This window comes from Ailuropoda melanoleuca, chromosome 11 (genome assembly GCF_002007445.2).
Source record: "Ailuropoda melanoleuca isolate Jingjing chromosome 11, ASM200744v2, whole genome shotgun sequence".
Taxonomy (NCBI): Eukaryota; Metazoa; Chordata; class Mammalia; order Carnivora; family Ursidae; genus Ailuropoda; species Ailuropoda melanoleuca.
Window position 1 is genome coordinate 109,669,409 of NC_048228.1, and position 23,934 is coordinate 109,693,342.

A 23,934-nucleotide genomic window follows, 5' to 3' on the forward strand; every position below is an offset into this window, starting at 1 on the left:
CCTGGCCCCGCCGGAGGCAGGGGCCGCGTCCGCGGGGACCCCGGTGCTGGGGCGCGCGACTGTCGTTCCGTAGCGAGAGCGGGCGGGAAGCCGGACGGGCCAGCCGGCGAAGCCCGGGGAGGCCGGCCTTCGGTGCCCGCCGGCAGCTGTGCGCCCTTCCGCTGCGACCGAGGGGGCGCCCAGGTGGGCGCGGCGCTTCTGCCGCAGGGCCGGGGCTCTGGGCTAGACGGGGTGCATGTATCCCGGGGCGCCCCCCACCTGACGGACGGTCCCCTTCCGACACGGAGAGCTGAGTGTAGAGCGGTCTCCGAGCGCCGGGAGCTGCGGACGATGGGTTAGTCGGGCCTCACAGCAATGGGCTTCTTTCACGACGTCGAAGAAGTTGTAGCCGCTGCGTCCGACAGCCCTCGGGGCGCGCACGGTGTCGAGGGTGCCCCGAGGACAGCAGGTCCGAGAAGGGAGGCGACAGCTCCCTGGAATAGCGGGAAAGCCAGGAGCCGTTAGACACACGGGTTCCACGGAGCTGGGTTCGTGTGTGCGGGAGTCGACCGCGGTGCTTTGAGACAGCCCTGCCTGCAGCCCTGCTGTTCCTGTCCCTCCTCGGGCATCTCCCGCGTCTGCGGCCTTGTCCCCTCCGCAGGCCCCTCTGTGCTGTGGGCAGCGGCCGCGCAGCGTGGAGCGTGGTTCTGCAGCTCTGGCCGTCTGCTGCGCTCTGCGGCCGCACCCAGAGGGTCACACTATTGCGGTGGCCGTCAGCCGTGTCAGTGGGAGCCCTCCTAACGGTTCTGCCTTGACTTCGGTTGGATTTGGGTGCCATAGGAAGGAGAGCAGTTCTGATTGCCACTGCAGGTATAGAGTGGAGAAAACACCGAAGTTATTGTCACTTAAATTTTAAGCGGATGTATGGGGACCTTGCCTAGTTACACACATTGCTCGCGCGCACTTACTTGCGCAGTGACAGGCGTCTTTTTACTGGTACACAAAAGATCCAAGGGAACACCTAGAGGTTTTTCACAGGTGCCTTGGAAACATTCGAAACGAGCTTTTAGAAAATTATTTTTGTAAAAGATTTATTTGAGAGCGAGCTTGGGAGAGAGCAAGCACGGGTTGGGGGAGCAGCAGAGGCAAAGGGAGAAGCAGACTCCCCGCTGAGCACTGAACCCCACACGGAGCTCTATCTCACAACCCCGGGATCCCGACCCCAGCCAAAGGCAGATGCCCAACCGAATGAGCCAACCAGCAGCCCACAAACCTTTTTTTTTTAAAAGCAAATTGAGGGTACCTGGGTGGCTCAGTAATTGGGCGTCTGCCTTCGGCTTGGGTTGTGGTCCCAGCGTCCTGGGATCAAGCCCCGCATTGGGCTCCCTGCTCGGTAATATTTTCAGTTAATAGATAATTAAAAAAATAAAATCCAAATTGAAATTTTTATAGAAACCCCTTTGGCTTTTTCTGTAGTAATATTTCTCAAAGGAAAGTTGACTTTCACAATCTTTTGAGCATCTGTTATGAGTGGCCATCATTTTAAATGTGTCCCAGGACCTGGGCATTTTCACGTGTGTTACATCATTTGATTCCTTGTGGCATCGTGAAGTGTGTGGTTCTTTACTGTTTTCAGTGCGGGAGGGTAGGCCCAGGGAGGTGCGGTCCCCTGCTTGGGAGAGCCCAGTGAGGCTGAACCCGGGCTTCCTTCCAGCCCACCAGAGCCCGCCTCACGTCCTTTCTCTCAGAATTAAGTTACTTTCTGCAGGCTTTCTTCAGTTTCCACATAGCAGTCGAAGGAACAACGATAATCTATTTTAAGATGCAAGTTTCTTTTTTGTTGGCTTGCAGGGGTATCACCTCAGATGAGGTTTCTGTGCACCTTTAGATGTAATTATTTATTCGAGGGAGGGGAGCGCAAGGGGGGAGGGGCAGAGGGAGAGAGAGAGAATCCCAGGCTGACTCCGTGCTGAGTGTGGAGCCCGCTGCTGGACTGGATCTTATGACCCTGAGATCATGACCCGAGCCAAAACCAGGAGTCTGACACTCAACCGACTGAGCCCCCCAGGTGCCCCTTCTGTGCACCTTTAAATTCCACGTGTGGCTGTCCAAACCCTCCAGTCGTAGGTGTTAATATTAGCACGATGTTGGTTCATTAGGACGGATGACGTTTGTCTTTTTGTTTTGAAGTCTTTTCGGAAAGATGGCATGTGGGTCCACAGCACCAGCTTTGTGGCGCCAGTATAGGGCTTTGCCTTAGGCTTTTCCCGGAACTGCTGAATATGGCACCTAAGTGTGCCCTGCTAAAGAAGGTACTGGACCCCTCAGGTGGAGCTGCACCCCAGGCTCCACCAAATGAAAACAGTTGAGTGATTTTGGCGGTCTGCAGTAGCTTCCCCTGTGTGGCTTACCCTGGCGTGTGAGCGTGAGGATGTGGCCCCTTCCCCTTTGTCCCCAGCCTCTGTGTGATGCGGGAGTGATACCAAGGCCTGGCTGCATCAGCGCGAGAGGGACGTTTGGCTGTGTTTGGCTTTGTGAAGTGTCGCTGCTCTAGTTGTTTGGCACAATTACCAAAGCCTCCAAAATTCGTGGCTTTGAACAGCAGTAACCACTTATTATTGTTCATGGTTTCAGGGTTTCCAGAATTCCCAAGCAGCTGGTCTGGCAGTCTTTGCTGGGGAGGAGGTGGGTCTTGGGCCAGTTGGTCTGATGGGGGTTGGGGCTGGAGCGTCTCCTTGCAGGCATCCTCACTCTGCCTCTGGTACCTGGGCTGGGAAGGCTTGAGCAGCAGGGTCCCCTGGGCTCTTGGTTTCCCCGAGCGCAGCGGCTTTGGGGCGTGTCCTGCAAGAGAGCCAGGCGGTTGTAGGGCCTCTCCCACTTGAGTCTTGGAAGTCACCATTCAAGGGGCAGTTGAAGTCGGCCTTGTTACGGGAGCTGTGCCAAGGAATCTGCAGTCATGTGCTCAGACCAGCACGTTACTGAGGGCTGGTTAATAACTCATGTCCAGTCAGACCATGTTGTTGCCCGCGTGCTCTTTGAAAGACAGCCCTGAGACCTGGCCTCGGTTCTCCGTGTGAGCAGTGTGCTCGTGCATCTGGAATGCACTCAGTCTAACGGTGTTGCTGGGCTTGCTTGCTGGTGTTTTCCATGAAAACCACCCTAGGCACCTGGTGGTTCTGAGCTGTGAAACGGGCCTGGCTCTGGCCTTTCATTCCTGGGGACCCTTTCTGTGACTGGGGACACTTGTTGACCACGTGCTCTGGGGTACAGCAGACTGAATGGCTACTTGGAGCTGTTCTCCCATTTCGTGCTCCGGAAACCAGCATGGAGGAGCCGGGATAGCTCATCCAGGACCCAGATTTGAGCTCAGGGGTCTGACTTGCTGCCAGTGAAAGGGATCCCGGTGGATGCCAGCCAGGCCTTCACCTGGGACTCAGGAGGCAGAGAGGCCGCATGCAGAGTAGGCTTGATTCCTCACCAGGCTCCTGCCGCTGTGGTGCCTGCTTGTCTCCGCAGGTCCCTTGGCTTAATCTATAAATGTTTTTAAAGATTTTATTTATTTATTTGAAGGAGAGGGAGAGAGAGTGAACATGAGCGGGGGAGGGGTGGAGGGAGAGAATCTCAAGCTGACTCCCCACGGAGCATAGAGCCTGACTTAGGGTCGGATCCCATGGTCCTGAGGTCATAACCTGAGCTGAAACCAGGAACTGGACGCTCATCGGACTGAGCCCCCAGGCGCCCCGCAGGTTCCTTTATCCTACAAGTCTGTGTGTGGGACAGTGTGCTGCTCACGGCCGCCTGTTAGTCCCTCTGCTGGAGGTAGTGTGCAGTAGGGCCTCGAAGCGTGGGCGGAGGGCCAAGATGACAGGCACAGAGGAAGCCCCCAGCCTGAGAGCAGAGACCGGAACAGGCGGAGAGGGCCACTGGAGCAGAGATGGTCCGGTGCAGGGGCCAGGCCTGTACGGGCAGCACGCAGGGGCAGCTCGCACAGGTGCTGCGGGCCCTCCGTGGGCAGACGCCGAGGGGTTCTGAGATAAAGCATGTCACTGGAAGGCTCGGAGCTTGAGGACGGGGGCCACCGCCCCAAGTGCCCCTGCAATTTTTCTGACCCCGAGAGCCCCACAGGCATCCAGGGAGGAGGGATGGGGTGTGGAAGCCAGACCAGTGCAGTCCTGGGCCCGACCGGGCCTGCCCCCCACACCTGAGTGGAGGCTCAGGGTCCAGAAGGGCCGATGGGCGTCCCAGCTCTCGCGCCAAACAGAGCTTGTTTGTGGGGTTGTGTTGTTTTTTAAAGATTTTATTTATTTATTCGACAGAGATAGAGACAGCCAGCGAGAGAGGGAACACAAGCAGGGGGAGTGGGAGAGGAAGAAGCAGGCTCCCAGCGGAGGAGCCTGATGTGGGGCTCGATCCCAGAACGCCGGAATCACGCCCTGAGCCGAAGGCAGACGCCCAACCGCTGTGCCACCCAGGCGCCCCTGTTTGTGGAGTTTTATCCTTCTTTGAGGAGGAGCTTGTATCAGGCAGAGACTTTGCAAGAGAGGAAAGGCAGGTCGTGAACTTTGGGACCAGACTCCTCTGTGTGTCTCAACTGGGTTTCTATTTATGGGACGTGATGATGGCGGTGGCCTGATGGAGCGTTAGCCATTTTGGGGGGATTGGAGGTGGAAGGTGGGGAGTCTCTGGCCTTCACTGTGTTGGTTAGGGGCGGAGGGCATGCTGGGCCAGGGGTGGGGAGTCACACAGGACTGCTTCGTGTGTCCAGAGCGCCCGTGAACCCGGACACATGTCCTCTGTCAGTCCTCGTGGTGGCTCGTGTGGGGTGGAGCCCCGATCCCTGACCCTTCCCCTCTCTGTTCCTGGGGCCGGACACTTCTCTCACCTGGCCCTGGCTTCTGGCCTGCCCGTGTCTGGTCTTGGTGCCCAGAGTCCTGGCTTCCCCCCCCCCCCCCCCCCCCCCCCCCCCCCCCCNCACGTGCTGCTCAGCCTCAGTCTTGGCTCCTTCTCTGCCCGCCCCCTCTGCGGGCCGTCCTGCTGCTTGTTCCTCACTCCTGCCCCCAGCTGGCTTTGTTTTGTCTGTCTCTTGGCTTTCCCAGGGGGCAGCGCACATTCCCTCAGGGCTGAGCGGCTCCGTCCCGGGCTCTTCCTGCTCCATGACTGCGCATTACGCTTTGTGACCATGACGTTCCATCCCGATGGTTCGATTTCTTACACAGGGAGCTGGTGTGGCATTGTGGATTGAATTGTCCCCCAAAAGATAAACCTTATTTAGAAATAGGTCTTTGCAGATGTAATTAAGATGCAAATTAAGATGAGGCCATACTGGATTAGGGTGGTCCCCAATCCAATCACCGGTGTCCTTAAAAGAAGAGATGCAGAGATACAGGACACACAGAGACGGCCTCGGGAGCGCGTGGCACAGCTGCAAGCCCAGGGCACCAGGGATCGCTGGCCACCCCCAGGAGTTGGGAGAGAAGCAGGGACCCCGTCTCCTGTGGGGCCCCTCAGAGGAGCCGGCCCTGCCAGCATCTTGACTTCCCACCTCTGGCCTCCAGTTCATGGCAGCCCCAGGAAGCTACTACACTTAGATTTCGGTGCATATCCAGTGGTCCCCCAAGCCGTGGCTTTGTCTTGGTGATTTCAGTCGCTCAGGGTCAGCGAGTCCAGAAGCCGGATCCTCCTCCTGACTGAGGTCAGAAGGTCAGCGGTAACCTGACACTAGGTCACAATGCTCGTGTCACTCCCTCCATCATCTCACACAGGCGACTTTATTAGTTCTTATTTATTTTTTTATTTTTCGGGGGGGGGAGGGGCACTTGAGCAGATTGAGCAGATTCCCCGCTGGGCACGGAGTCCCACGCGGCTGGATCTCACGACCCTGAGATCATGATCTGAGCCGAAACCAAGAGTCAGCTGCTCAACCGACTGAGCCACCCAGACGCCCCTCATGATAAAACGGGCACTTTATCTCCCATCATCACAAGAAAGAGGGTGAATGCAGGACGTTTTGAGAGAGAGAGACCACATTGACACAGTTTTTATCACAATGTAATGTTACACTCGTTCTAGTTTATTACTGTTCTTGTTAATCTCTTGCTGTGCCAACTTGTAAATTAAACTTCATCACATGTATGTATGCACAGGAGAAAACGTAGTATGTTTGGCCCTTGAACCACACAGGGGTTAGTGGTGCTGACCCCTGCAAGAGTCGAAAATCCATGTGGAAGTTAGGACCCCCCAAAACTTACCTGCTTATACCCTCCTGTCGACCGGAAGTCTTACTGATGACATAAACAGTTTATTAATACCCATTTTGTGTGTTCTATGTATCATATGCTGTATTCTTGCGATCAAGGAAGCTAGGGGAAAGGAAATGCTATTGAAGTCGTAAGGGAGAGACATTTGCGGTGCTATCCTGTGTTTATGTGGGCCCGCGCAGTTCAAACTGTGGTGTTTGGGGGTTGACAGTATCTGTAGGTTTCGGTACCGTCTGTAGTTTCAGGCGTTTCGGGGGGCCTTGGTGTCCCCTGTGGGTGCAGGGCACTGCCGTATGAACACCCAGTGTTGCGCGTTTCTTCTCAGAGGAGGTGGAAGTGTTGCATGCCCGGCACCCCTGCCCCATCTCCGTGGCTTCTGGAAAGTGCCACCAGCCGCCCGGTGTAGTCATTTCCACATGGTGGTTTTTCTGCTGCTTTCGCACCGTAGGCATGCTCTGCTCCAGGTGGTGGCCCTCCACTCACCAAGGCCATGCCGGCCGGCTCTCGCATCTGGACACAGCACACTTTGTTTTATTTTGCTCTCTCGAATCTCTGTTGTGAGTTGTGATGGAGTGTGGCATGCCACGTTTGATGTCGCTGTGCCCTGTGTGGGCCGCGGCCCGTGCTCCCGTCTGTCAGATGCGCGGCCCGAGCAGGAACTTCTGGGGACCGTGTGCTGGGCGATGCTGGCGTCCGGTCTACGGAGCTCGTTCCGTTTGCTGTGCACGTGCCCTGGAGCCTGCTCTCTGACCAGGTCAGGAGTTGGGGGAGGTCATCGTGTCTTCTCTGTCCCCTCTGGGCTGGCCCACACCCCACTCTCGTGTTTCATTCCCCCACACTGGGAGAACACTGACCAGTTCCTTAGAGCACTTCACCTCACCTGGCTCTGTCGGACATTCCTCATTCTAGGCGGAGCCCCTGGGTGCAGGCCACACGCTGTCAGCTGTCGCAGGGCCGCCCGCTCCGCTGCTCAGCTGCCGTCTGCCCGTCTCCCCGGAAACGTGACCAGTTCCTTCTGTGTCATTAGCAAGTTTCTAGTAGGGAGATGCTTGGACACGGTGTGAGGGTCACCCACCAGTGTGGTGTTCACAGATGACTCTTGCCTGAGCCAGCATGGGGTGTTTTTCACATGCTGACTTAGGGACAGAATCTGTCATTCTGTCTGCACTCCTTGGTCTGCACTCTGCCTGAAGGACGAGCTTCCCTCCCCTACTTACCGATCTTTTCCAGCTATTTACATCAGTACAGACTCGTGGGTTCTTACTTTATTCTGTGGAGCAAAACAGTCACCTCATGGGAGCCCTGGCCCCATTCGCTGCACACGTCCTCTGGTGCCTTGAGACGCTCCCGCTGCATCTTGTCCGTGCCCCAGCCCTGGAAACCAGCTGTCTCTCCAAGGGACGTGTGGCCTGGTTTTCCAGTGAAATGCTAGTCACGTTATAGCTTCTTCAAGTTTTACTGTGGCTGCTGTAATCTTTCCAGGGTCGTGCATGCCATGTGCCAGTAGGAGGATTTAACAGGAGGATGGGAGAGCCCCCGAGTGGTGGGCATGGCGGGCGCAGGAGGCAGAGGGCAGGGCCTTGGCCATCGTGGGTGGTTGTAATTGCAGCAGAGTTGGTCGGGCCCGAGGGGCCCTGATAATGCCTGTGTCCTGTGAGGGAGGCTGTAAGTTGGGGCTCAGGGTGAATTTGTGGGGAGAGGCAGTGAGAGCCAGGCCAGGTTGTAAGCTTGGTGGGACCTGCCCAGGTGACCGTGGGTGAGTGGTACAGGCATGCGGGTGTGGCTGGCTCTGATTTGGCTCCCTGGTTCTACAGGCACTTAAGTAGAGCTTCTCCCAGAGCAGAGAGATGCTCCCCTGGGAACCAACGGCCCCTTGCCTGGGCTTCGGGGTCCCCAACTGTGCTGGAACAGGTGGCCCTCCCTGGCCAGGACGGTGGGAGCCCAGGAGAGCTGTTGGTGGACAGCACTGACCGTGAGTGCATCTCTTGGCCTGGAATAAGCCCAAGTGTGCACGGTGCGTTTGGTTGGGACGAGCTCACGGATTCCGGGGCCCTTGGTGAGCCTGTCCACACGCTCTGCTGGAGGGAGAGCCCCGTGCCGTCCCTCAGCTGCCTCGTCAGGTGCCCAAGTGCAGAGTGGCGGTGCCTCCGTCCTGCTCCCCACGCTTGGTGGGGATGCCTCCTCTTCCCTACTCTGTGAGAGGTTGGCTTTGTCTCTGCTCACACCCTGGAGAGTGCACGTGTGCGTGTGCAGGGGCTCAGGAGGGGGTGGGTCTCTCTGGCCCCTGGAAGCGGCTGTGGAAAGCCTTTCTCCTTGGGTCCGCTGGTGCATTCTGCATCTGGCACTTTCTGTGAAGGCGAGTGCTGCTTGCACGCAGGGCTGGGATGGGGGCTGCCCGCACGGTGTGGGTGGTGTTGCTTGGGCAGACATCCTAAGGGACGCGGCCCCGGGGTGTGACTCAGTGGGGTTGAGGTGGGGCCTGTGCCTTGTGCATGGTCTGCTGGGCCCAAGGAGGCCTCTGGAAAGGGGGTGCCTCAAGGCTGCTGCTGGTTAGGAGCCTGAACTTGACATTTTAGAGGTCCTGTCACTGCTCTCATTTTTTAATTTCTGAGAGCTCTTTTCATTTTTCTTTAAATATTTCCTTTTAAGAGTATTCTGGAGTATTCTTATTTCGTGGATCAGGCGTCTTCTCTCTCTGAGGGCGGGACCGATGCTCTTTCCTCTGGGTGCCTGGGGCCCTCCTGTCTGGCCGGCTCTCTCCGTGGCTTCTGAGGCAGCTCCCGCTCAGCAGCGGGCCGCTAAGAAGGGTGGAAGCCACGGATAGCGGTTGGGTGGCGGGCTGCCCCGGGGCTCAGGGCCTTCGTCTGTGGGCAGCCAGGTCCCAGGTACAGCATGAGCGCCCACTCCTGGGCATGGAGGGGTCCGTGCCCCCTCCAGGCTGCCCCTGCAACCTCCCAGCAGAGGGGCCTGGGGCCGGGCTCTGCACCCCCTGTGGCCTCCCATTGCGGGCCAGCTGGATGGACTGGGGGAGGGGTGTGTAACCGCTGCAGGCGGGGGGGGGCAGTGGCGCGTGGGGGTTCAGTAGTTCACCACCAGCTGTTTCTTGGGTGTAGGATGTGGCTCCCTGCCCCTCTCCAGCTTCCCCTTGCAGCCGTCTCCTGCTGTCTGCTCGGCCCGCTGCGGGGTGGTGGGCGGGGTGGCCTTCTCTGCTGCTTGAGTCGGGCTCTGGCAGGACTGGATCTCAGGTGTGCGCTTCTCCTGCCGTCCTTCAGCCGGAGCACTGTTCTAGCACGGTTTCCCGGAGGCCCCTGCTCGAGTCGTAAAGCAGGAGCTCTTCATCAGGCCGAGGTAACAGACACATTCTGCACAGAGTCCTCCGCATGTGACCCGACACTGACCCGGTGGTTCTGCATGTACTCACTTCTTTCTCTTTACCACAAACACAGACACAGAGTTCTGAAGAGTCCTCGGAAATGGTTCGCTCCTCTGTAAAGCGGAAGTCCCCCTTGAGGCTCCGCTCTGACCCAGCAGCGGCCCAGGCCTCCTGAAGCCTGCTGTTCTGAACCCCGGTGCCCATCGGTGCAGACAGAGGACACGGGTCCCGACCATGGTCACACTGATCACTGAGAAGTTGCAGAGCCAGAGCCTGGATGACCTTGCCTGCAAGAGCTGTGACGCCGGCCTGGTGAGCTGGCCACGGCGGCAACGGGCAGGACCCCGTCCCCACCAAGGGTCTGGGGGAGACTGCCCGGGTGGACCGAGGACGTGCGGCCAAGGTCTGCGGGGATGTGGCGGGAGGAGGGCTGGAGGGGGCTGTGTCCCAGGGCCGTGCCGTGCACACGCAGCCCCCATGTCTCCTCAGCGCCCTGAGGAAGGGCTTCTAGCATCATTAAAACCCAGCTTTAACGACTGTCCAGCCAACTCCTAGAAGTGCGCCAGTCCCGAGTGTGCAGCGTGTGGATTTGCACGCCCGTTCAACGTCTCTCTGAGTGAGCAGCGCCTGACCCGCCCCTCCCCCCGCCCTCCCGATGCCCCACGTGCCGGTGCCATCCCTCCTGACGGAGCCTCTGTCTTGAGTGGTCTCCACAGCTTGGTCATCTGGCTTTGAAGTTTCTCCAGGGTTATGTTAACATGACTGTCCCGGTTTGACTGTGGGTCTGGATGGGTGTGGCTGAGTGTGCAGCCCCCGTGCGGTGCTTGGAGGCCTCCTGAGTGGCCTCACCAACACCAGGCGCCCCGAGAGGTGTCGGTGCAGCACCGCCGCGAGTCAGGGTCCCCAGAGGCAGCGGGAGCTGTGATTCCAGGCCTTTGTTCTGGGCTCGCGGCCCACTGTCTCAGCGGTGGTTTTGAGGTTCTGAGGCTACAGATAGGAGTGCAGGGGACAAGAGGTGGGCCTGTGTCCTCAGCCCAGGGGCCTTTGCGGAGCGCTGCTGTCCGGCCTTGAGCTGGGAGCCCTGATGGGATTCCAGCAGCAGCACACCGTGTGCCCGTTCCCATCTTCGCTTGTGCTCGGGCAGCGGAAACCGCTTCCTGGAGACTAACCGAGACTGAGGCCATAGCACGGCACGCACAGGATCAGATGGCCACACGCCCTTTCCAAGGTGTGGCCGGGAGCTGGCGGCCAGGTGCTGTGTGGCTTTGCTGGGGGGATGGGCTAAGGATCGGGCCTGCAGGGCCCCCATGGAGGAGCGGACACAGCCGGGCCTAACACGTTTAGGGAACACGCTGCCCCTCTGACAGAGAGAAGGACCCTTGTGAGCACCCGGCATAGGAAGAGTGACCACACGGTCAGCCTGCCCTCCCTCCCGCCTCTGCTGGCTCTGCCTGCAGCGCTGTGTTCCATTCTGTTGCCCTTGGGGTGATTTGTCTCTTTTGTCAAGACTCAGGGTTTTGAAAAGATGGCCTGTTAACATGGTAGGTTTTTCTTCCTGAAATGGGAGAACAGAACTTTCCTGTCCCCAAATCTTCATCATGAACTTTTAAGAGGTGGCATTTTGCTGTTGGAAGCAGGGTTCTGGTGCTCGTGGTGGAGCGAACTGTGCCAGGGGGAGGCCCTGTGGGGTCCGGGCGAGGCCCTGTGGGGTCCGGGCGGTGTGCTCTGGGTCAGCTCTGGTGTTCATCCAGAGGGACTATGAGGCAAGACAAATCCTGCCTATGATTCCTCCCACTGTGATGCAAATAGATTTCCTTTGTGTGAATTCCCAACATGTTTGGAAGAGAATTCCCTCATTACCAGTAGGCATTTCGCCGACTTCCTGAGGGGCTTGTCCCTGCACGGTGTCTGCGGTTTGACTGCGGTGTCTGCGGTTTGACTGCGGTGTCTGCGGTTTGACTGCGGACGCTTTGTTTATAGAAACCTGCTGTTTCTAACTGTTTGCTTTTTAAAAATGAGGTGTAATTTACATGCAGTGAAAGGCACAGATGTCCTATCTTTTCGAGCAAGAAGTCTGTCGTCTGTCACCCATTTGATGTTGGGCTTTTAGTTGACATGGATCTCTGATGTCACTTTGTAGTAAGGACGGTGTGGTCAGCTCAGCAGAAGAACTTGGGATCTGCGTCCCTGGGGGTCAGCGGTTGACCTGTGAGCCGGCTGTCCCGCCCTACCTGCACATGTCTCAGCGCATGCTGCTTTTAACATTTGCGGAAGGAAGTCAGCAGTTTAAAAAGCAATTTGTTGTATAAGAATAGATATGGAAGTTTTCAAAGGTCACTGATGTTAGTATTTCTATGGCAAAATCTGAACATGTGTTGGAGTAGAGCGTTAGAGACTTGAGGTCGGCACCGTCAGCCCCTGGCCCCTTGTTCTGTCTGTGTCTTCACCCACGCCCCTCCTGCGGCTGTCTTACAGCAAGTTCTAGACGGTTTTCCTTGGGATATTTCCATATACGTCTCTACAGATGTCTCTTCGGGTGTCCCCTGTCCCCGGCGTGCTGTGTAGATTGTTGGTCAGAGCCGGGCTGCCCTGTGTGGCAGCCTCTAGTTCCATGTGGCTTTTAAAATTGGAATTCAAGTTAATTAAAATTAAACACAATTAGCGGTGCTATTTTTCATTTGCACTAGACACACGTCAGGTGCCCTCATGTCTTGGTGTGGCCAGCGGCTGCCATAGTGGGCAGTGCAGATGGCTGGCCCTCATCCCGGAAGGTTCTCCGGGACGGCACTGCCGGGCATGGTCAGACTCCCGTTGGTCAGACAGACTGCGTTCTGTCTATCCGTTTGTCTGTTGGTGGACATTGGGTTGTTTGCACTTGTCAGCTGTTATCAGTAACGGTGCGTAAATGTTTGTGTACAGGTTTTTGATGGGACAGACGTCTCATTTCTCTCGGGTGTACATGCAGGAGTGGAACTTCTGGGTTGTGTTGTAACTCTATTTAACCTTATGAGAAACCGAGCCCTTTTCCACAGCGGCTCCACCATTGTACATCCTGCCGCAGGGCAGGAGGGTCCTGATTTCTCCTCATCCTCCTTAACACCTGTAATCATCCCTCTTTTTGATCAGAGCCGCCCTAAGAGGTGCTGTCGTCTCCTTATGGGTTTGATCTGCGCTTCTCTCCTGACTCATGGTGTTGAGCGGTTTTCTCGTGCCCCCTGGCCATCGGTGTATCTTCTTTGAAGAAATAGGTCTTCAAGTCCTTTGCCCATTGAAAAGTTGGGTTGCCTGTCTTTTTATTTTTGAGTTTTTAGAATTCTTTATATATTCTGATCCCTAATCAGATATGTGATTTGAAAAAACGTTTTTCTGTTCTGTGGGTATCTTTCTTAATAGTGTCCTCTGAAACACGAAAGCTTTTATTTTATCAAAGTCCAGCTGATCTCTTTTTCCTCTTGTTGCCTGTGCTTTTAGTGTCATATCTAAGAATCCAAGATCATGAGGATTTACTTACATTTCCCCGTGAAGTTTTATAGTCTTGCTCTTACCTCTAGGTCTGTGATCCCTTTTGAGCTACTTTAGTGTGTGGTGTGAGTAGGGGTCCGACTTCTTTCTTTTGTGTGTGGACCCCAGTTGTCCCAGCGCCGTATGTTGCAAAGACTCTTCCTTGCCCTTGGTGGTCTTTGGTGCCCTTGTCAAAAGTTCACATTTTTAAAAACAAAGTCTTTGAAACCTAGTGTGTACTTGATACCTACAACAGATCTCAATTTGGACACTAGTTTTTCATTATAGAAATATTTGATCTGTATTTAGATTTTGTGACATTTATAGTTGAAAAAATAGGTTTCACATACTCCCGTTGTTGTGAGCACACTGAAAAGTTTTCCAAAAATTGAATCATTAGTTTTAAAACTAAAATTCAAGATTGTTAAATGTAAATAAAATTGGAAATCGCTAAACACCTGATGCCTTTGACTCTCTAGCCGTGTGCCACTCTGGTCACTCATGCGTCCCTCCCGGAGCACTGCCACGCGCTGTGTGGCGAGTGAGGGGGTGGTTGGGTCAGGAGCAGGTTGTGGGGGTGGGAGGCCCAGCGGGGGCTCCTCATCAGTCCTGAGGGGTTGATCCATTTCGAGGGTCTGTGTCCCCTGTGTGCCTTTGCTCAGTCAGCACACATGTGGGGAGTGCTCTGTGCGCCTCACCTGGCCATGCTGCGCTTAGTGCCTCCTTGCGGATGTTCTGGTCGACCCCGTGTCCTCTCTGCCTCCCCCCATTCAGTGTGGCTGCCTCCTTCATGTTATGTTCCTTTCTCTCTGGCCTCAGGTGCATTCCCACTTGCCGCGAAGGCCCCTGGTCTCTTACAAAAGCCTTCTGACCACCGGGGTGAGGTCAGCACTTCCTGCTTTGCCTCTGTGAGGTTTGGGGGACATAGGCTAGTCTAACTGTGATCAAAAAGGCCTAGAGGCACTTGAGTTTGTGTCCAGTTCCCACTGCCCCTTCCCCTGCCTAGACAGGACAGTGAGCGCCTTGAGAAATCAGGACTGTGTCTTCAGGCTTCTGGTACTTTCTATAGCTGGTGCACTGGGTCATGTCAGCAAATGCTGACTGTCCCAGTAAGTGTGAATGGGGGACCTGGGGCATCTCCGTCCAGGGGCACGTTCTGTGGTGATGGGAATGCTCCCCACTGTCCAAGCATGTGGCCACTTAAGGCACGTGGTTACTGAGCCCTGAGATGTGGCTGAGGTGACGGGGAGCTGAATTTGTATTTTATATCATTGAAGTTTAAATTTCAGTAGCAGACCGTGGCTGCTGGCTGTCGTGTGGGGCCGTGCAGATGGAGAGCGAATTCAGTAATGTGAGTGCCAGCCACTCCCTCCCGTGGACCCTCTGTGGCCACACTGTGTTTCCTCTTCCATCTCCATGATTTGTCATTTCAAGGATGACCTGTGCTAAGTCTGTGACCTTTGGGGAGGGCTTTTTTCACTCCTCATGGTACCCTGGAGGTGCATGCAGCTGGTGTCCTGGTTCAGTGGAGGAGGAACGCCCACTTAAGGGCGTACCGTTCGCCTGCTGAAGGGTTGTGGCAGTTCTGATGAAGATCCCACTGTGGTACTTGTGGGACTTGGCGAGCTGACCCTGCAGTTCTCGCGTGAGCTGAAGCTTCTCTGGTTCATTCGTTTACGACCCGAGGCTGTGGCGGCACCATGGCCCTCCCCCAGGGGCTGGTGTTCTCGTGGGAAGAGAGAGACAGATGCCCTGGGACCGCAGGGGGGCCGTGTGGAGCTGCAGGGGCAGCAGAGAGGATGGAGGTGTGGTGGGGGCTGTGCACTGCAGAGGAGGGGGGGTCTTGGTGTTGGTAGGCAGGTGGAGGCCTCGGGGCCCCCAGGGGGAGGATGCGCAGGCAGGTGGGTGGGCAGGAGTCACTGCACGCAGCCCAGCCTATGGCCCAGCCCCGCAGCCCAGCCCCGCAGCCCGCAGCCCAGCCCCGCAGCCCGCAGCCCGCAGCCCTCAGCCCTCAGCCCAGCCCCGCAGCCCTCAGCCCAGCCCCGCAGCCCTCAGCCCAGCCCCGCAGCCTTCAGCCCAGCCCCGCAGCCTTCAGCCCAGCCCCGCAGCCNTTTTTTTTTTTTTTTTTTTTTTTTTTTTTTTTTTTTTTTTTTTTTTTTTTTTTTTTTTTTTCACTACCCCTTAGCCCGAGCCCAGCCCCGCAGCTGGTGCCCAGCCCACAGCCCAGCCCCACAACCCGCAGCCCAGCCCCACAGCCCGCAGCCCAGCCCCGCAGCCCACAGCCCAGGCCGCATCCCCAGCCCCGCAGCCCGCAGCCCAGCCTGCTGAAATGCTGGCAGGATCCCATAGAACTTGTCAGGGTTCAGTGAATGTGGGAGCAGCTGCAGATGTCAGGTGAAAAGTGGTTTCTCAGCAAGTGGGGAGCCTAGGGAACCCCTAGCCTGTGCTAGCGGATGGTAGAACAAGAAGGCCGTGTGGGGTGTTGAGAGTTGACATAGGGCAGCCAGGGCTGGACCCTTGGTGGGCGGAGAGCTGCGTGCACCTGGGGTGTCAGGCCTGTGGGGGCAGGCACCTGGGCCTCTGTTCTTGTGACGGCGGGGCCGGAGCGGGTCAGGGTAGCGGGCCCCCTGCCCTGCGCTGCAGTGGGTAGGGGCTGAGAGGGAGGGTCGCCAGCTGGGGGTGTGGGGTGGGGTGGCCGGTCAGGCGGTTCAGCACCGGCGGCTGTGCTGTGGGCTGGCGCGTGCATGTGTGCAGGCTTGGATGGTGGGGAGTTTGGCTTTTTAAAGCCTTTCGTCAAAAATACATTTTTTAGTGAGGCGCGTTTGCACACAGTGGAATGTGCAGATTGGGGTTGATGTTCGGTCGGGTGCCTGTTGCCGGATGTGCACGCTGGTAGCGCTGTCACCACCACCCAGACAGGCCTCGCCTGTCCCAGTTGTCACAGAAGTGCGGCTGCACGGCTGGTACTTCTGGAGTCTGGCTTCTTTCGCTGGCGGGCTCTCTCGAGGGACGCCCCGGGTCAGTGGTGCTGGTGCGTCCGTCCTTTCCTCTGAGGTGCGGTCTCTGTTTTCCTGCCGGTGGACACTTGGGCTCTTCCCAGGCTCTGGCTGCTGTGACTAACGCTGCTGAGTGCGCACGGTCTCCTGTGGCCAGCTCTGCCGGCGGTGCCCGGGCCTGGGCCCTGGCGTGGCCACTGGTCACGCTGGTGCCGTGTCCCCCAGGCTCCGACCTCTCTCCCCAGATGACGAGGGACACCGCGCCTCCTGCTCTGCTCAGTGGCCAACTGTGAGCGGCTTCAGGTCTTTTGCCATTTTTCTGTTGGGTCGTGTGCCTTTTTTTTTACTGATCTGTGGGAAATTGTTGATACATCTTCCTATGAGTCTTTGCTTGGATACGTGTTTTGCAATATTTTCTCCTGTCTTTGGTTTGCCTCGTCATGGGTGACTTTCGATGAACAGAAATTCTAATTTCAGCGTAGATGGAAGCATCCTTGTGAGTGTGTTTTATACCTCACTGAAGAAATCCTTGCTGCCCTGAGTCTTGAGGAGATTCTTCTGTCTTCTTCTAGAAGCATCTGTCTTACTTTAGCTTGAAGACTACACTCTCTGTGAAGCTGAGTCTTGTGTGTGGGATGAGACCAGGCCAAGAGTGAGTTTTCCTTTCTTTTTTTTTTTTCACGGCTGAGTGGTTGACCCAGCGCCCCTTCTGGAAATGGCTGTCCTTTCTCCCCCATCAGTTGGTGGGTTTCATTGCTCTCAGGTAACCCGGGAGCTGCCCTGCGTGTGCGTCCCACTCTCACTCCGGCCCCAGGTGGGCAGACCGAGGGTTATCCAGAGGAGCTGGCCTGCCCCGTCAGGGATGCTAAGGGGAGCGGACTGCAGGCCCCTTGCTGCACAGGCCGTCCCTGGGCTCTGGTGGATGGCGTCATGGCGGGTACAGTGGGGCCGGGCCTCCCTGGGTGCCAGCCTGGGGTCTCAGCGCCCCCTGGCGTCCCCGGGCGTGTTCAGAGGCAGCCTCGTCTGGTCAGGGCTCCTCAGCACGAGGCCGGCTGTACAGGCCCGTCTTGGATGTGGAGGCCCGTGACGCCGACGCCGTCCTCCCACAGGGAGGCCCCGGGGCCAGCCCTTCTCTGCTCCCCAGCACAGGCGCTGTCCACCAAACCCACGTGCTCCGGCTGCCCCACGCGTGCGCCTTCACGCTGAGCTGGAGCCTGGGTCTCCTGTGTGGGAGCCGCTGGAGCCTTTCCTTGGTGGACAGCGCTTCTGTTCAGGTTTCCTGCTGAGTGTGGGGACGGCAGCCCTGGGAGGGTGCTTGTGCCTGGTGCTCACCGGGGGGGACAGTGGCTGGCCAACCTGGCCCAGGGTGGGGGGCATGGGGTATGGGGGCACTGGGAAGGCCTTGGGGGGCGCGGTGGTGGCACTGGGGGCTCTGAGAGGGGTATGGGGGGTGCTGGGGGGGTGCAGGTCCCTGGGGGAGGGTTTGCAGCGACAGAGAGAGATTGGTGATTCCCTGATGGTGTAAATGACCGGCTGTGTACTGACAGTTTCTGGGAGTTACAGAACCACTTCCTCATTATGCCGCTTGACCTGGGTCTTGGGCTTGGAGAACTGCTGGTCACCTGGTCCTCCTCTGTGCGGCCGAGTTGGGTGACGCAGGCCTGGAGGGCCCAGGCAACCATCTGTCTTTGCCCAGCCTGACTATTGATGAGTGTCTTTTTTCTGGGTCACGAAAGAACTCTGTCCCTTTATGAGAAGCAACAAGAATCCCCTAACTCTATCACCAGTTTAGGAATCACAGCACCCGACCCCTTAGGAAGCTAGGCGTCACCGAGAAGTTAGTGCTGGTGGAGGGGGAGAGGCAGAAACAATTGGGCGGCCACTGCTTTCGGATCCCACAAGATGGTTCTGTGTCCCCACAGCACCAGGCGCTTGCCCCGGGGACCCAGCCGGACCACGATGGTGCCCCTGGGGCTGGGCTGGGAGCGCAAAAGCAGACAGACACAGGCGAGCAGTACAGGCCCCTCAGGTGTCTTGGGGGCAGATTGCTGCTGACACATGGAGCCTTGTGGGCTCTAGCGAGGGCAGCGCCTCCCACACCCCCCTGCCCTCAGGGGGCCTGGCGTGGGGGCCGGTACGTGTGAGAGAGGGCCTGAGTGGGGAGGCCATGAGGACGGCCCTGGCTGCGGGGAGGGTGGCCCGAGCTGCAGGAGCACATGGGGTCATGCACGCGGCTTTCGATTCCCTTCACTTGGGTGAGTGTTGTTTGGCTTTTAAGAATCTTGATTGAGAAAAAAATGCGTTCTGGGGTCCATGCTTTCTTTTTCATTGCCAAACAAGGCAGCGTTGGGGAAAAATCGAGCTGACTGCAGGCCGAGACTATAGTGTTACCCTTGACTTCATGCTGTCGTGAGTTCTGCGCCCGTGTCCACGGTGTTCATACTGGTTTTTCTTGTCACTTTCAGCGTTCTGCTGGGACACTGAGCAACAGTGGCCATTTTTCCCCTTTTGAGAGCAATGGTAAGTGTTCCAAAGTCCTGACCCGTCTTCCCGGGCTGCCGTGGCTGAGGGCCGGGCACGGTGCGCGGAGGATGCGGGACGCGGAGCTGGAATGTGATGCTGACTTCTGGAGCTAAAGCCCGCGCACGGGTTGTCTTAGGCTGCAGAGCGGAAGGTCGCCCGCAGCAGGCCTCCCCTGCCGGGCTGTAGGTCAGGGCGCAGCTGGCCTCTCCCTCCGACTGCAGTCGCTGGGCCCTCCCCTGCTGGGCCCTTCTGGACAGGCGCCTGGCAGTGCTGAGGTCGAGGCTTGCCCTGTGGGGCCCTGTGGCCACTGAAGGGAGAGCAGAGCAGGCTCGGCGCAGCACGCGGTGGGGCACACGCTGGGCCATCGGTGTGCATTGCGGCTCAGCCCCTTGCCCATGCGTGTGTCCCCCATGATCTGAATGGCCGCCCCAGGTGACTGTGTGAGTGAGTGTGCGTGTGCAGAGCCTGCTGCCCTCCGCTCTTGGTGTCCTCGGCTCCGCTGTGGTGAAGCATGTTGGCTGTGATCTGACTCGAGGGCGGGCCCTCCCCCTGCCGGCCCTGCGCACCACGGCTGTAGGGCGGCGCTCAGAAGCCATTGGCAGGGCCGCTGTATTAGGTGGCTCTCCAGACTACCAAAGTGAACGTTTCTTACCAAACTCTTCTGTGGACGGATGGAGGTAGAGAGCATGAGCCCAGTCCCGGGTCCTTGGCACTGTGTCCTCAGTGGGAGTCCATCCTGCACACGAGACCAGTCCTCAGCAGGGGTGCCCAGGGGGTCTGACCCTGCTTCCTTGCTGCCCAGGGTCACCCCAGGGCCTTTGCTTGTGCCTTTCCCCACAGGGTCCTGGCCTCCTCCCTTGGGTCCCACTGCCTCCATGCTGAGTTTCCCAACTGGTGGAGACCGTGGTGGCCAGAGTTGTGGGGGCTACTGAACTGACTCTGGGTCAGGTCAGTGGGAGTCAGGGTTTCGTGGCCCACCTTGCCTCCGCACAAGGAGTCCCAGGAGACCTACTCACCTGGCTCTGCCCCCGATGGGGGTCACGAAGCAGCAAAGCTCGTGATGGCGGCCCTGATGGGTGCATTTGGGGTCTGGGCAACCAAGGGGTGTGTGGAGGAGAGTCTGGGGAAGGTCTGGGGTGGGCTTTTCCTGGGGCATTGGGGGCAGGCCGGCAGAGGGAACCCCTTGTGCTTGCATGGTGTGCCCTCACACGTGGGTCTGCCGGGTGTGGAGTGCTGAGCCTCCCAGTAGCCGCAGCGCGAAATGAGGGGGTGCAGGCGGGGGTGGGGGTCTCTGTCCCCGTGCACGGTCCCTGCCTGCCATGTGCTATGGGCTGTGCCTCAAGTTTTGGGAAGCTGGGAGCCGCCTGCCGGAGAGGGGGTGGGGGGCACCGTGGCTGCTGCTCTGCCCGAGTGTTTCCAGTGGCCCCAGAGGACCTCGCAGGTGAGGTCGCACACCTAGAGGGTGACTCGGCCGCAGACAGAGAAGCGGGCGACGCGGGCAAGTCTTTCCACGAAACTGAAAGGAGAACAGCGTGCTGTGGTCATTTCCAGGGAATGGCTGGCTGGCCCCGTTGGGATGTGTCTTCCCTGGAAAAGTGAGGCTGCCCGCAGGCCGAGCTGACCAGGGGACGCAGGTGGGGCCGGCGCTGACTGGGTCTGTGGCCGAGGCGCCGCATCCCCCGGCGCCCACAGGCGTGAGGCTCTGTGTCCGGCCGTGTCTCCAGCTGGGAGGGGCCTCCGGGCCTGGCAAAGACTGGGCCTGCTCACCCGTCTCTTCTTTTTTGTGTTTCCTCAGAAGACAGGCGCCCCTGGAAGGTCTTAAGTGGAGGATGGCCCGTCGGGAGTCAGACGGCCACGGGCACACGTGGCCCAGACACGGGCCTGGGTGCCGTGAGCGCCACAGACCTCAGGGAGAGCGCAGGGCCCCCCTCGGCACCACCTACCAAGCGACACTGCCGCTCCCTGTCAGAGCCGGACGGGCTGGCACGCTGCCGCTCTCCCTGGCGCCCCGGCGGCTCCAAGGTCTGGACGCCGGTGTCCAAGAGGCGGTGCCACAGCGGCGGGAGCGCCACACTGCAGGAGAGCCCGGGTGCCAGCCTGCCCAGGAGCGCCACACTGCTGGGCTGCGCCCTCCCGGTGGCCGGCCCCACCTCGCCCCCCACCCCCCGGGCACCTTCAGCCAGCGGCAGCTGTGGGGACGGCAGGGAGGGAGGCTCGGGACCACCCTGGCGACCCGCGGGGCCCCGCGCTCTGTCCTGGAGGCGCCGCCTGTCCCTGTCACAGGAGCACCTGGCGGAAGTGGGCACGCCCCTGCCCTCCGCCAGCAGCAGCCCCTGGTCCACACCCGAGCTGGGCCGGCGGCTGGGCCTGCTGCGGTGCCGCTCGCAGCCCTGTGTGCTCGTTGGGAGGAAGTGGCCGCGCAGGCGCAGGCGTGAGGAGAGCGCTCGCTGGCCACGCCCGTCCTTGGACTTTCTGAAAATGACACGGGTGAGGCTTGTCTTGTTTCTGGTGTGCGCACCTTGCTGGCGCCTCCCCGTGGCACAGGGCGGCTCTGCGGTGAGATCGGCCCGCCCCGGCCCTGGTGGTCTCCTGGGAGTGTGTTCTGGGCCTGGCTGGTCCCCAGCACCAGCACCCATGGCCGTGCTACCTGCCCGCCTGGGCGGGGTGTGAGCCGTCCTCAGCCCTGTGTGCATGTGTGTGCAGACATGTTAGGATCCTGGCCCCTCATGTCCCCGGTTCTCGGGTCCCCCGCCCTCCCTGGGGTGGAACGGCCATGACCACCTTCTGTGTGGGAGGCCGTGGAGCAGAGTTGGCAAGCTAGGGTGCAGGACGGGGCACACCTGAACGGGGTTCAGCAGTCACGTGGGCAGACCAGCTAGAAGCAGAAGGACAGGGTGCAGTGTCGGGCGGGGCACTGACACGGGCAGCCCCAAGGAAACAAAGCCCGGGAGATGTGAAGCCTGCTTATCTGTCTCTTTTTAGAGAGTGAGTGAGAAAGAGGGAGTGCGAGCATGTGAGCGGCATGGGGGTGCGTTGGGGAGGGGCAGAGGGAGAGAGAATCTCAAGCAGACCCCCTGCTGAGCACAGAGCCCGACCCGGGTCTCGATCTCACACCCCGAGATCCTGACCTGAGTCAAAACCAGAGTTGGACACTCAACCAACTGAGCCGCGCAGTCACCCTGCTTGTCCTTCTCAAATGTTTTCCCTTGTTGTTGGTGTATTGTTGGGCACCCCCTGCCCCCAAATCCTCGAGCTCCCCCAGCCTGCCCCGGGATCTATCAGCCTCTCTGCCCGAGTCCTTGGCATCACCGGCCTGCTGCCTTGCTTAGCCTGGCACCCTGCCACGGTTGCTGTGTAACAGCCCACACTTAGCCCACGCGGCTTCCAGGGCTTAGGCATCCAGCTGCAGCTCAGCTGGGCGGCTCTGCTCGGGGTCCCCTGCACGCTCACGCTCCGCAGGGCTGTGTCACCCACAGGCTCAACGGGCCAGATGAGCCACTTCCAAGCCGTCATGAGTGAGGTTTGCTGGGGGCTCACTGGGACGCCATCTGGGCCTGGGGTGTGTGTGGAGGTGAACACACCTGCACACTCAGTGTCTCTGGAGCAATCTACTAGGGCTTCCCGAAGTTACTTGTACCTGGGAAATGGCATTGCATTTAAGGTGTCAGGTTGGGACACAGAGCTACTCATTGTATCTCTAGGACTTTTAAAATCTTTAATCTGGTGTGTTCACAGCTGTCTCTTTTATTCCTGATGTTGTGAATAATCAAAAGTATGCAGATAGAGATGTTATGAGCAGTTGTGATAGCTGACGGACACCTCTGATTGTGGCCTGGGGGACGGAGGCCAGCACCAGCCCAGCCCCCCGTCGGGCTGCAGCCCCGACCCTCACCAGCTCCCCTGCCGCCTCTGGAAACAGAGGGTGTCTCCACCTGCCGCTCACGGCCAGCGCGCCCCATCAGCACTTGTCTCTGCACACACCGCCTCTGGCGCCCGGCATGCGGGTCTTCTGCCCACAGGTCTCCGGCTCTGCAGACGCCAGCCGGGCTCTGACAGTTGGCTCCGTTCTGACACTAGCTGCCGTGAGTGCAAACCCTGCAGGCTAAGAGCTCAGCCTCACAAGACCACCCCGGGTTCCTATCCCTCCCGTACCTCCCACCCACCAGCTCGATTACAAATCGGGGTTCCCCCGGCCCCCTTCTCAGTTTCCATAAGTGGCTGGAACGGCTCACAGAACTCCAGAAAGCACCTTATACTAACTAATTACCCATTTATCATGAAGGACACAACTCGGGATCATCCAGACGCAAGAGACAGGCAGGGCAAGGTATGGGGCAGGGGGTGCAGAGCTCCGACCCGCTCAGCCCCCAGACATGCTCCCCAGCTGGAAGCCCTCCAGATCCCCCCCCACCCCCTGTGCAGGGGTTTTATGGAGGTTCCACTGCCCAGGTGTGACAGATGAGATCACTGGCCACTGAGATTGACGCCCTCCATCCCAGGCTCTGTCCCTGGAGGGGGTGTGGGGGTGGGGGACTTAAAGTCCAACCCACTAAGCCTGGCGTGGTCATTCTGTCCACTGCCCCATCCCGAAGCTGGCTAGGGGCCCCCAGGGGTCACAGTATCGTAACCGCAGGTATGGTTGAACAGGGCTCGTTACGAATCACAAAAGACGCCCCTTATGCCATCACTCAGGAGGTTCCGAGGATTTTAGGTGGTGGGAGCCAGAAATGGGCAAAGGCTAAACGCGTACCTCCTACTGCGTCAGCACGTGTCTGGGAGACTTGGCTGTCTTCAACCTACCACTGGGTAGAAGCAGCAGTCGAGCTGTTAGTGGCTCAGTGGCCGGGTTTGGTGACTCACATGTCTCGGGTGAGGCCCGTGGGTTTTTCTGGGGCACAGTGTGTTCAACTAGATGTCGCCTACAAACGGGATGGGCACTGATGGGGGTTTGCAGGTTGCGGGAAGAGAAGGGAGCAGGAAGCTTAAAAACACCTTTGGAAGTGCAGGTGTGACCCTCGGGCGCTGGAGGACCGGCTGTGGGCAGGCGGCTGTCGTGCGTGTGGGAGGAGGGCGCAGGCCGTTGGGCTCTGCGGGCGGCTGGCGGTGCAGAGGCCCCAGGCGTTGCTGGGTGCCACGTGTGTGCCCAGACCTCCCGTGCACCCTGATGTGCTGTGCTGTCCAGGGGCGGGGGCCCTTCTGAAGAGCATGTTGCTGGTTGTGGGAAGTGGGCACGTCCTGTCAGGTTTGTAGTTGGAGACCCCGAACGCGCTCTTCTCTCGAGGTGGTTTCACGTTTACACAAGACT

At 58.7% G+C, this 23,934-nt stretch overlaps 1 protein-coding gene across 8 annotated transcripts in view; it reads left to right on the forward strand.

The window, feature by feature from the left end:
* Positions 1-189: 189 nt before the first annotated feature.
* Positions 190-23,934, forward strand: part of FAM53A (family with sequence similarity 53 member A) — a 28,800-nt gene continuing 5,055 nt past the window's right edge. The window contains exons 1-5 of one of the 8 annotated variants that reach the window (XM_034672233.1): positions 190-334; positions 9,509-9,584; positions 9,683-9,921; positions 18,572-18,626; positions 20,425-21,116. In XM_034672233.1, coding sequence (XP_034528124.1) covers positions 9,844-9,921; positions 18,572-18,626; positions 20,425-21,116 — 825 coding nt within the window. In that variant the 5' untranslated portion in view covers positions 190-334; positions 9,509-9,584; positions 9,683-9,843. The other 7 variants (XM_002924417.4, XM_034672236.1, XM_034672237.1 and 4 more) reach the window with 7 other exon arrangements.